The following is an 11,888-nucleotide window of genomic DNA, read 5'->3' as shown; positions in this document are numbered from 1 at the left end:
GTTGCTCCCCCTGCTTCTGTACTCTGTCTCTCTCTGGCAAATAAATAAAATCTTAAAAAAAAAAAAAAAAGATTGGTAAACCCCTGGTCAGACTTATCAAAAAGAAAAGAGAAAGGACCCAAATAAATAAAATCATGAATGAAAGAGGAGAGATCACAACCAACACCAAAGAAATACAAACAATTATAAGAACACATTATGAGCAACTATATGCCAGCAAATTAGACAATCTGGAAGAAATGGATGCATTCCTGGAGACGTATAAACTACCAAAACTGAACCAGCAAGAAATAGAAAACCTGAACAGACCCACAACCAGCAAGGAAATTGAAGCAGTCATCAGAAATCTCCCAACAAACAACAGCCCAGGCCCAGATGGCTTCCCAAGGGAATTTTACCAAACATTTAAAGAAGAATTAATACCTATTCTTCCGAAGCTGTTTCAAAAAACAGAAATGGAAGGAAAACTTCCAAACTCATTTTATGAGGCCAGCATTACCCTGATCCCAAAACCAGACAAGGACCCCATCAAAAAGGAGAATTACAGACCAATATCCCTGATGAACATGGATGTCAAAATTCTCACCAAAATACTAGCCAATGGAGTCCAACAGTACATTAAAAGGATTATTCACCACGACCAAGTGGGATTTATCCCTAGGCTGCAAGGTTGGTTCAACATCTGCAAATCAATCAATGTGATACAAAACATTAATAAAAGAAAGGAAAGGAACCATATGATCCTCTCAATAGATGCAGAAAAAAATATTTGACGAAGTACAGCATCCTTTCTTGATTAAAACTCTCCACAGTGTAGGGATAGAAGGTACATACCTCAATATCATAAAAGCCATCTGTGAAAAACCCACAGTGAATATCATTCTCAATGGGGAAAAACTGAGAGCTTTTCCCCTAAGGTCAGGAACATGACAGGGATGCCCACTCTCACCATTATTGTTCAACATTGTACTAGAAGTCCTAGCCTTAGCAATCAGACAACAAAAAGAAATAAAAGGCATCTGAGTCGGCAAAGAAGAAGTCAAACTCTCACACTTCACAGATGATATGATACTCTATGTGGAAAATCCAAAAGTCTCCACCCCAAAATTGCTGGAACTCATACAGGAATTCAGTAAAGTGGCAGGATATGAAATCAATGCACAGAAATCGTTAGACTTCTATACACTAACAAGAGACAGAAGAAAGAGAAATTAAGGAGTCGATCCCACTTACAACTGCACCAAAAACCATAAGATACCGAGGAATAAACCTAAACAAAGAGGCAAAGGATCTGTACTCAGAAAACTATAGAACATTCATGAAAGAAATTGAGGAAGACACAAAGAAATAGAAAAACATTCCATGCTCATGGATTGGAAGAACAAATATATTTTTTAAAGATTTTATTTATTTATTTGCGAGAGAGAGAATGAGAGACAGAGAGCATGAGAGGGAGGAGGGCAGAGGGAGAAGCAGACTCCCCGCTGAGCAGGGAGCCCAATGTGGGACTCGATCCCGGGACTCCAGGATCATGACCCGAGTTGAAGGCTGTTGCTCAACCAACTGAGCCACCCAGGCGCCCTGGAAGAACAAATGTTATTAAATGTCTATGCTTCCTAGAGCAATCTACACATTCAATGCAATCCCTATAAAAATCTTTTTCCACAGAGCTGGAGGAAAAATCCTAAATCCTAAAATCATAAAATTTGTATGGAACCAGAAAAGACCCCGAATAGCCAGAGGAATGTTGAAAAAGAAAAGCAAAGCTGGCGGCATCACAATTCCGGACTTCAGGCTCTATTACAAAGCTGTCATCATCAAGACAGTATGGTACTGGCACAAAAACAGACACATAAATCAATGGAACAGAATAGAGAGCCCAGATATGGACCCTCAACTCTACGGTCAACTAATCTTCGACAAAGCAGGAAGGAATGTCCAATGGCAAAAAGACAGTCTCTTCAACAAATGGTGCTGGGAAAATCAGACAGCCACATGCAGAAGAATGAAACTGGACCATTTCCTTACACCACACACAAAAATAGACTCCAAATGGTTGAAAGACCTAAATGTGAGACAGGAGTCCATCGAAATCCTTGAGAGAACACAGGCAGCAACCTCTTCGACTTTGGCCGCAGCAAATTCTTGCTAGAGACATCTCTAAAGGCAAGGTAACAAAGGCAAAAATGAACTATTGGGACTTCATCAAGTGGAAAAACTTTTGCACAGCAAAGGGAACAGTCAACAAAACCAAAAGACAACTGACAGAATAGGAGAAGATACTTGCAAACATTTTATCAGATAAAGGGCTAGTATCCAAAATCTTTAAGGAACTTATCAAACTCAACACCCAGAGAACAAATTATCCCATCAAGAAATGGGCAGAGGACATGAACAGATATTACTCCAAAGAAGACATCCAAATGGCCAACAGACACATGAAAGAGTGCTCAACATCACTCGGCATCAGGGAAATCCAAATCAAAACCACAATGAGATACTACCTCACACCAGTCAGAATGGCTAAAATTAACAAGTCAGGAAACGACAGATGTTGGCGGGGATGCGGAGAAAGGGAAACCCTCCTACACTGTTGGTGGGAATGCAAGCTGGTGCAGCCACTCTGGAAAACAGTATGGAGGTTCCTCAAAAAGTTGAAGATAGAGCTACCCTATGACCCAGCAATTGCACTACTGGGTATTTACCCCAAAGATACAAATGTAGTGATCCAAAGGGGTACGTGCACCCAAATGTTTATAGTGGCAATGTCCACAATAGCCAAACTGTGGAAAGAGCCAAGATGTCCATCGACAGATGAATGGATAAAGAAGATGTGGTATATATACACTATGGAATATTATGCAGCCATCAAAAAATATGAAGTCTTGCCATTTGCAACAACATGGATGGAACTAGAGGGTATTATGCTAAGCGAAATAAGTCAGAGAAAGACAATTATCATATGATCTCTCTCGTATGTGGAATTTAAGAAACAAAACAGAGGATTACAGGGGAAGAGAGGATAAAATAAAACAAGACGAAACCAGAGAGGGAGACAAAGCATAAGAGACTCTTAATCTCAGGAAACAACCTGAGGGTTGCTGGAGGGGAGGGGGGGATGGGGTAACTGGGGGATGGGCATGAAGGAGGGCATGTGATGTGATGAGCACTGGGTGTTAATGCAACTGATGAATCACTTAAGTCTACATCTGAAACTAGTAATACATTATATGTTGATTAACTGAGTTTAAATAAAAAATATTCATTTCCAGAGCTTCCTGGTATCACTGCAGAGGCCATACCCATGCTGACAACGCCCAGACCCAATCTGCAGCCTGCGGAGGCTCTGAAGCCAGGCCTGGAGAGCCAACGTCTCTAAGGCACAATTACTGACATGAATCTCCCCCCAAGGTTCTCTCTGCACCCCTTCACTCCCTCATCTCTCAAGGCGGCTCTCGGCAAGGCCAGCGGCCCCTCCCTCCCAGGGAGCCTGACCATACTGGGGCACCCAGGGAGCACTGGCTGCAGTGGCCTCTTCCGCGTGTGCCCCTTTGTCCAAGCCCCGATCAAGCAGCTCCCCCTCAGGCTTGGGCGCTTCCCTGTTCCTGCCCAGGCCAATTTCCTGCCCCCAGCCCCAGGCCCCTGGCACTCGTGTCCTTATGCTTCCCATGCATCTTCTGAAGGCCCTGCAGTTCTAGATGCTGCAGACACAGCAGGGAGCCAAAGAGATACAGGCTCCTGCCCTCCAGGGCCTGGCATCCCAATGGGAAGATACAGATCAGGGCCCCTCCCAGCAGCCGCAGGGACAATATGGGCCAAGTCCTTCTTCACGAGGGCTCTCCCTGAGCATTGTAGGACGTCTAGCAGGAGCCTCCTCTCTCCAGGAGCACCTCTCCCCTGCACCACGACAACCCAGAATATCCCCAGACAGTGCCAAATATCCTTGAGGGCAAAGTTCCTCCCTCCCTCCAAGAACTCTGGATACAACGAAAAATCACCATATCGAATAAAGTGCATCGTGAGTCAGAAGATGAGAGTTGTAAGGAGAATTAAAAACGTCGGGCAGGGTAAAGGGGTCTAGGGAGGAAGGGAGCGTAGTGGGCTGAATGTTTGTGTCCCCCCAGTCTATATTTTGGAGCCCTAACCCCCAGTGTGGCTGCATTTGGAGCAGGGCTGCCTCTCTGGAAAAAACCAAGCTTAAACAAAGTCATAGAGGAGGGGCCCTAATGTGATAGGATTAGTGTCCTTATAAGAAGAGACACTACCCCAGTGAGCAACCCCCTCACCCCCGTTAGCATGGCTCTCATCAAAGAGACAAGAAACAACAGGTGACCAGCTCCCACTTCAGCTCCCCCTCCCAGAGCCCCCTCCCCAGAGCGGAGCTCACCCGAGGGCCCCTCTCCCGCCCCCCCAGCCCAGCCACTGGGCCAGAACATCAGCCCCGGGGGGCAGACCCCCTCCAGGCTGCCTCCCACCAGCCCAGCCCTGTCAGACCCCCCTAAAGCATGAAAACCTTCCGATTCCTGGGAGACTTCTCCCACCTCCTAGCCATCATCTTGCTACTGCTCTAAATCTGGAAGTCCCGCCCGCCCTTGTGCCGCGATTTCAGGGCAGAGCCGGTCCTGTTTGCTGTGGTGTTCACTGGCTAATACCTGGACCTCTTCACCAACTACATCTCACCGTACAACACATGCATGCAGGCGGTCTACACTGCCTGTTCCTTCACCACAGTCTGGATGATTTACAGCAAGTTCAAAGCCACTTACAATGGAACCACGACACATTCCGGGTGGAGTTCCTCGTTGTTCCCACGGCCATCCTGGCGTTCCTGGTCAACTATGACTTTACCCCTCTAGAGATCCTCTGGGCCTTCTCCATCTATCTGGAGTCGGTAGCCATCCTGCCCCAGCTGTTCTTGGTGAGCAAGACCGGGGAGGCCGAGACGATCACCAGCCACTGCTTGTCCGCGCTGGGCGTCTACCGCACGCTCTAATCTCTTCAACTGCATCTGGCCCTACCACTTCGAGGGCTTCTTCGACCTCATCGTCATCGTGGCGGGCCTAGTCCAGACTGTCCTCTACTGCGATTTCTTCTACCTCTCCATCACCGAAGTCCTGAAGGGGAAGAAGCTGAGTTTGCCGGCATAGCCCTGGGCCCTGCCATCCCCTCTTCTCAGCGGCCCGCGAGAGGCGGAAGAAGGCAGCGAACGACACGAAGAGCCTTCCGTCCAGGGGTGACTTTTTAAAGAACCAACCTCTCCACACTCTCCAGACCCTCTCCTGCTGCGTTTCAGGGGGGCAGTGGAGGACCCAAGTCTTGGGGAGCTCAGGACCTGGGGTGTTTGTAGTTTTTTGCCTTTTAGAGAAGAAAAAAAAAAACTTTCCACTAAAAAAAAAAAGTAAAGAAACAACAGGTGTTGGCGAGGATGTGGAGAAAAGGGGACCCTCGTGCACTGTTGGTAGGAAGGTAAGTTGGTGCAGCCACTGTGGAAACAGTATGGAGTTCCTCAAAAAATAAAAATAGAACTTACCCTATGACCCAGCAGTCCTACCCCTGGGGACGTGTCTTAAGAAAATAAAAACACTGATGTGAAAAGATATCTGCACCTGCCCCCCACATTCACAGGGCCTCAGCTGCAGAAAGGCTTGGACTGTCCCTGGGGGCAGAGGGGATCTGGGAACACGGTGAGCGGAGAGGGACAGTGGCTGGTGATGATTTAAAAGGTCTTTCCGTCAGGTCAGCAGCCTTGGTCACAGCAGAGTGGCCCAAGGGTCCACCTGCAGATAAGTGGATAAACAAAACATGGTCCATCCCTAAAGTGGAGTGTTATTCGGCCTTAAACAGGGAGGAGGTGCTGATACCTGCCACCACCTGGGCGAACCCTGAGGACACTGGGCTCAGTGACATGAGCCAGCCACAAAGGGCAACACTGGATGGTCCCACTCTGTGAGTCCCCAGAGGAGTCAGATCATAGCGACAGAAAGGGGATGGTGGGTGTCGGGGGGCTGGGGACGGGGAGAGATGGGGAGCTGGTGTTTCTTGGGGGCAGTTTGGGAAGATGAACAAGTTCTGGAGGTGGAGGGTGGGGATGGTTGCACAACAGCGTGAACGTGCTTCCTGCCACTGGCTGGACACTTAAAAATGGTTAGAATGGTACATTTTATGTTACGTATGCGTTACCGCAATTTAAAAAAGGTGGAAGAGAAAGTCCTGGCTGCCTTGGAAGCCTGGAGCGCGAGGGGCCACCGCGAGACCGAGCGGCGAGTCAGGAGTCCCGACGAGGGGCGGCGGGCGGCGGCGGAGGGAGGTGCAGCAGACACGATTTCCAGGGCCGTCGCCGGTCTGGTGCGAGCATCTGCAGGGACAGACTGGCCCGCCGGAGACAGGGAGGGCTGTGGGCAGAGCAGCTGTTTGATCTTGGGGTGGGGAGGAGGGGTGCAATCCGACCGGCTTTGGACTCGCAGACTCCGACAAGTCCATTCTCCACGTACCGGTGCTCGGGAGGCGGCTGGACGTGCGAGTCCGAGGCTGCATGCCGGGGGGCACGGCCACAACTGGATACCGTCGCAGAGGACGGGGCTCTCCGGAGGGGACGTGAAGAAGGGGGGCAAAGCACTGCCCAGCAGCGCCCAGAGGGCTGCCGCCCTGAGGAGGAGCGCTGGGGGGAGGGGACCGCGGGGCTGCTGAGCCGGGGGGGGGGGGTACTGAGTACTGTCCCCAGATTCTGCAGGTGGCTCAGGGTAGCCGAGGTCGCAGGCCGGGCAGGAGTGGGCTCAAGAGAGAAAGGAGGAGAAAGTGGACCGCGGGGAGAGGTGCAGCCGAGGCGGGGTGGGGGCTAGGGACTCACGAGGTTTGTTTCCCTCGGGTACAAAAAAAATCACAGGGGCGCCTTGGTGGCTCGGTCGGTCACGCGGCTGACTCTTGATCTCCTCCGCTCAGGCCTTGAGCTCGGGGTCCTGAGTTCCCGAAAAGAAAAATAAATCGCAGCCTGTTCGCGGAAGAGAAGGTTCCAACTGAGAGGCGAAAGCCGGTGCCCTGGGGAGGGGACCCCAGCGCTGGGGGGATGGAGAGCGAGCGAGCTCCGCGGCACCCGCACTCCAGACCCGGGCAGCTCCGTCGGCCGCCCCAGGTCCCGCCCCCGACATCCCGCGGCCCCTGGCGGCCGCTCGGTCCCCCGGGTAGGCGCGCGCGGTCGCGGCAGGAGGTCGAGGGTGTGTTCGGCTCGAAGGTCAGGCTGGACCGTGGGTTGAAATGAACCCGAAGAAGAGGATCCCAGGGTGCCGGGGAAGGGGGGGTACGCACGCGATGATGGATCCGCGGTGCCATCGGGACCCCGGGCACGCAGCGCACCACCCCCTCCCTACTAAGCAGGACGCGCTGGACAAGCCTGCAGCGGGGCCGGGAAGAGCGTGCTTCCAGAGCGCGGCTGCCTGAGGTCTACCCGCGCCTTGCTTCTGTGTAGGCTGGGTCCCCCTCCGCGCGTGGACGTGGCTGTGCGCCGGTGCGCAGAGAGGGTGACCGGCGCAAGGCACAAGCGTGAGACGGAGAGGCAGAAAAGAGAGAGGCCGAGTGGCGTCTTCGGCCCCAGGGGCCCCGCAAGGCTGCAGCGCTGGGCTGCGCCGTCGGGGCTCGCCGCGAGGAAGAGCGCGGAAATGCGCACGTCCGGGATCGCGGCCCACAGGCTCCCCCGCCCAGGCCCCCCGGGAGCCCGCCCGACCCGGAAGAGGAGAGGGTGGCGGTCACGAGCACCGCCCCGCCCCCGGGTCGGGAAGCCGGCGGCCTGCGGGGGCCACAGCGGACCTGAGGCCCGGCGCAGGGGGCGGAGACGTAGAGGCGCGGGGCTGCCCCGCACAGAGCGGGCTGCTGGGTCTCCCGCACGCACGCGGCCGGGACGTGGGCCTGGGGCGCCTTCCCCGGAGCTGCTGGGCTTTGCGGGGACCCAGCCGACGCCAAGTGGAGCGCGTCCTTTGCAGAGGGGCGGGCCTACCCCGCACGCGTGGGCCCGGCAGGAACCTGAAACCTGCGCGCCTCGGCGGGGGCCACGCGAGGCTCTTTACTTCCAACAGCCCTGAGCATTCACGAGGGAGAAAAGGGCACAGAGAAGCCAAGCGACCCCTCCGAGGTCACAGAGCCGGGAAGGTGGTAGGACCTCAAGGCTGGGAGAGGCGCGGCCGAAGGGGGAGTGGCAAATAGTTGTCCACGCTCGAGAGGTGAAGAGGAGGAAGCCGGCCGGCCGGAGGGTCGGGGCGAGGCCGCGGGAGTGAAGATCCGAGAGGGTGGATTCCCCACGGCCCCACAGTCTGGCTCGCTCCTGGCCCTGATCTCCCCGGGGCAGTCCGACCAGACCGGACCCTACTGGCCGGCGGGGAGCCTCCCCAGCCTCTGGCGTGCATAGGCCCCAGGGACACCCCGAGACTCCGCACTGCTGGACTCTAACAGCAGATTTCCCGCTTCCTCGGTTTCGCTCCCGTCCGCAGTGGCTCTGGACGCCGCCTCCTCCCGGCAGCCCTCTGGACTCCAACAACTGTGAGCCTGGTGCGGGTGTAGGTGCAGCCCCTGCCAGGGCTGAACCCTCGGCGTCTCGGAGCTTCCTCGGTCCCTTTAAACTGGTGGTTCGAGCAGTCTGGGGTTCCCATGACAACGACGGCGGACGGGGGACCCGGGCGGGGTCCGGTCGGAGCGCATGCGTGGTGCGCGCCCGACGCAGCACGTCTTCCCGAGTCGCCGGCGCTGCTGTCGCGGGGTCCCTGAACCGCGGTGAGGGCGGGGTGGGGCGTTCGGGGGCCTGGGGGGCGGGTTGCGGGCTCGGGGTGCACGGGTGCGGGGGGGTCCCTGAACTGGGATGAGGGCGGAGTAGGGGGTCTGTGAACCCCGGTGAGGGCAGGATGAGAGGGGTTCGCGGGCCCGGGATGGGGCGGGGTAGGGGGGCTGCTGAACGGGCGTGAGGGCGGGGTGCGGGGGTCCTTGAGCCGCGGTGGGATGGGTGCGGGGGCCCGGGGTCGGCGGGCTGCGAGGGTTTCGCGGGCCTGGGGGATGAGGGCGGGGTGCGAGGGGTTCGCGGGCCCAGGGGGGTGAGGACGGGGTGCGGGGTCCGTGAACCGCGGTGAGGGCGGGGTGGGAGGGGTTCGCGAGCCCGGGGGAGTGAGGGCAGGGTGCGAGCAGTTTGTGGGCCCGGGGTGGGGGGTGAGGGCGGGGTGGGGGGGTCCGTGAGCCCCGGTGAGGGCGGGGTGGGAGGGGTTCGAGGGCCTGGGGCGTGACGGCGGGGTGGGGGGGTCCGTGACCCCCGCGAGGGCGCCGCTGACCTCCGCGGCTCGCTGCAGGGCGGCCCCGGCTCCCTGCGCTCGGCCATGGCCCCCCCGCTTCCGTGCAGGCTCCCGAGGTCGCTGCCGCCGTGGCTGCTGCTGCTGAGCGTGGCGCTGCTGAGTTTCCAGGCCCGCGCCGAGCCCACCGCCGGGAGCGCCGTCCCCGCGCAAAGTACGTGCGTTGTGGAGGGGTCCCCCCGGGGCTCTGACGCCACCCGGGCGTGCCAGAGCACGGTTCCTCCCCATTGTTCCCAACACCTACCTCGCGCGCCTTCCGCGGTCGGGCTCCCGGCCGCCCTTTCGGTGGGAGGTGCTGGGGCGGGGGTACTGGACGAGGATGACGTTCCCTCCGCGCTGATGCGCACTCCCGCAGGCCGTCCGTGCGTGGACTGCCACGCGTTCGAGTTCATGCAGCGCGCCCTGCAGGACCTTCGGAAGACGGCCTACAGCCTGGACTCGAGGGTGAGCTCCTCTGGCCGGGAGGCAGGGGTGTGGGGGGGGCGGGGCAAGGACCCAACCTGTGGCACAGCCGGTGATCCTCCTGCTCTCATCTGGCTCCAGTGTTCTGAGGGGCATTGTGGGCGCAGGTCTCACCCATTAGCGTTTCCAGACCCGGTGAGGGAGGCGCCCCCTTCCCCAAGGCCTCATTGGGCTTTTTTCCACCTGAGGAAGAAGTGCCATTCTCAATTCAGCACCCCGCCCCCCACGGGGCAATGAGGTCCAGCGGGCAGGGGAAAGAGGAGTCACTTTCCCTGGGTCAGAAACGGGTGTGGGGGGAGGGTTGGGCGAGAAAGGGCAGCTTGGGCAGGGCGGTCTGGGAGGCTCCACACCCCCCAGCCTCACCTGGGGAGGGATGGGTGTTATGCATCGGGTGCTAGGTGCAGGGTCAACCCCCAAGTCTGGGAGGAACATTGAGCCCTCCCACCCTCTCCCGCGTCCTTACTGTGCCTCAGCCAAGGGAGTTTTCACTTAGGACAGAGTTTGGGAATGGGGGAGAATCTCCAGAAGTGGAAAGAAGGGGAGACCCCACCCTGGTCCCCTTTTCTGGCCAGCTCCGCAGGGCCCAGATGGAGGCCTAGAGTGCCTCCAGGATCTGAATCTCACTGAGTCTGGGGCTGGGCTCCTGAGAAGAGCAGCCCCAGCCCAACTGGGGATGGCGTTGGGGGGGACCCTGAGAGGCAGCATACAGGTTGAAGTCGTCCAGGCCTGGGATGAGCGTGTGCAGGGTCCCGGACCGGACAGCTGTGCTGGCAGAAACCGCGGAGGGTCTAGAGGAAGAGCGTGGGAAGGGGTGGAGGCCCACAGGGTAGCAGAGGGTCTGACAATCAGTGTGTTTGGGGGCTCCGAGGTTTCAGGAGCAGGCGGAGAGGATACTGCTGGGAGCACCCGGAGATGGCGTGCCCTCGGGCGCTGGTGGGTGGAGCGCGGGCGCGGCGCCCTGCCCTCACTGCCCCTTGTTGCTTTGCAGACGGAGACCCTCCTGCTGCAGGCCGAGCGCCGGGCCCTGTGTGCCTGCTGGCCTGCCGGGCGCTGAGGAGCCTCAGACACTGCTGTTCCTCATCAATAAACACCTGGCCCAGCACACTGTGTCCTGTCTCCCTGTTCTGGCCACCAGAGCCCACCAGCGTCGCCCCCAGTGGTCCCTGGTGTGGGACTTAGTTTCCCCAGCAGTTCCATGTGGGCCACACCAGGGCCTGTGCTGAGCAGATACGCATGTCTAGCCCCACAGCACGTCGTGGCCGCTGCAAGTCAGCCTTCAGACACCTCACTTGCCTGTCTGCCTGCCCTCTGAGGTCAGGGGAGTGTAGAAGCTGGCCTCGTCCCCAGAACAACTGTCCCTGTGCCGAGGCCCCCGGGGATCCTCTGCACTGCGTTGGGGATGGCTGTCCTGGGAGCTCCCTGCAGGCCCCCCTCATAGCCTAGCCCGCGCACGGTAGCTGCCGGGACAGGCAGGAGGAGCCGGCAGCCAGAGAAGGCTCTTCCCGGCCCAGGGAGGACTGGCATGGTCTGCACAGCCTAAGCCTGCCGGCCCCTCCTCCAGCCCCAGCCCAGCCCCAGGGCACCAGGGAATAAGAATCTGGGTCTGAATACAAGTGTTGTGCCTGTGGGTAACAGGCCCTTACTCATCCACAGGTGTGTGCACAGCGCCAGGCAGGAGCCCTCCAGGGGAAGCAGGTGACCCTCCCTCTGTCCCTCCATTCATTCCATCGATGTTTTGTAGTATCCAAGCAATGCCATGGTTGGAAGTGACCGCTGTGGGACACTTGGCCTTTCTGGGGTGTTAGTTCCCTAGTGGTGGCTGCCCGAGGGCAACAAGGCGCTCCTGCCAGAGAGGGGAGGATCGCCCCTCTTTAGCTCACAAGTCCCCACGGACACAGCCTGTCCGTGTCACCGTGCGTGTGCACACGTTTTCTCGGAGCCTTCCTCCAGGCCTCAGCCCCACAGCACCTGCCCTGCTCTTGCTCCCACCCCAGGACCTGTCCTGTCCTCAGTGCTTTTCTGCCTGGAAGGGCCTGGCATGCTGCTGCGGATCCAAGTGTCTGGACACAGAGCCCTACCTTGGTGGTGCTGGGAGGTTGAGCTAGT

At 57.5% G+C, this 11,888-nt stretch overlaps 1 protein-coding gene, 1 long non-coding RNA gene and 1 pseudogene across 2 annotated transcripts; 2 read left to right on the top strand and 1 right to left on the bottom strand.

Moving 5' to 3' along the window:
• Nucleotides 1-4,505: 4,505 nt before the first annotated feature.
• LOC118010790 lies at nt 4,506-5,380 on the top strand (annotated as a pseudogene).
• Nucleotides 5,381-6,142: 762 nt separating this feature from the next.
• LOC118010789 lies at nt 6,143-7,930 on the bottom strand. Its single transcript, XR_004679325.1, has 2 exons — nt 6,492-7,930; nt 6,143-6,392 (listed from the first exon to the last, which is right to left on the bottom strand). It is a non-coding gene; the product is annotated as an uncharacterized LOC118010789 (long non-coding RNA).
• Nucleotides 7,931-8,672: 742 nt separating this feature from the next.
• CUNH4orf48 (chromosome unknown C4orf48 homolog) lies at nt 8,673-10,884 on the top strand. Its single transcript, XM_035005459.1, has 4 exons — nt 8,673-8,757; nt 9,321-9,474; nt 9,676-9,764; nt 10,771-10,884. The coding sequence occupies exons 2-4, from the start codon at nt 9,348-9,350 to the stop codon at nt 10,834-10,836; spliced, it is 282 nt and encodes a 93-aa protein (XP_034861350.1). The 5' UTR covers nt 8,673-8,757; nt 9,321-9,347; the 3' UTR covers nt 10,837-10,884.
• The last annotated feature ends 1,004 nt before the right edge of the window (nt 10,885-11,888 follow it).

The sequence above is a fragment of the Mirounga leonina genome, unplaced genomic scaffold, assembly GCF_011800145.1.
Source record: "Mirounga leonina isolate KUSES-001 unplaced genomic scaffold, KU_Mleo_1.0 Mir_129, whole genome shotgun sequence".
Lineage (NCBI taxonomy): Eukaryota > Metazoa > Chordata > Mammalia > Carnivora > Phocidae > Mirounga > Mirounga leonina.
The sequence above is the reverse complement of the archived record's forward strand: the minus strand, read 5'-3'. Positions and strand labels throughout refer to the sequence as shown.

Bases quoted from the DNA above. Each gene is read 5' to 3' on its own strand.
- CUNH4orf48 (XM_035005459.1), top strand. From the start codon at position 9,348: ATGGCCCCCCCGCTTCCGTGCAGGCTCCCGAGGTCGCTGCCGCCGTGG. The intron at 9,475-9,675 runs GTACGTGCGTTG...GCACTCCCGCAG, and splicing joins GAGCGCCGTCCCCGCGCAAA to GCCGTCCGTGCGTGGACTGC. The intron at 9,765-10,770 runs GTGAGCTCCTCT...GTTGCTTTGCAG, and splicing joins CCTACAGCCTGGACTCGAGG to ACGGAGACCCTCCTGCTGCA.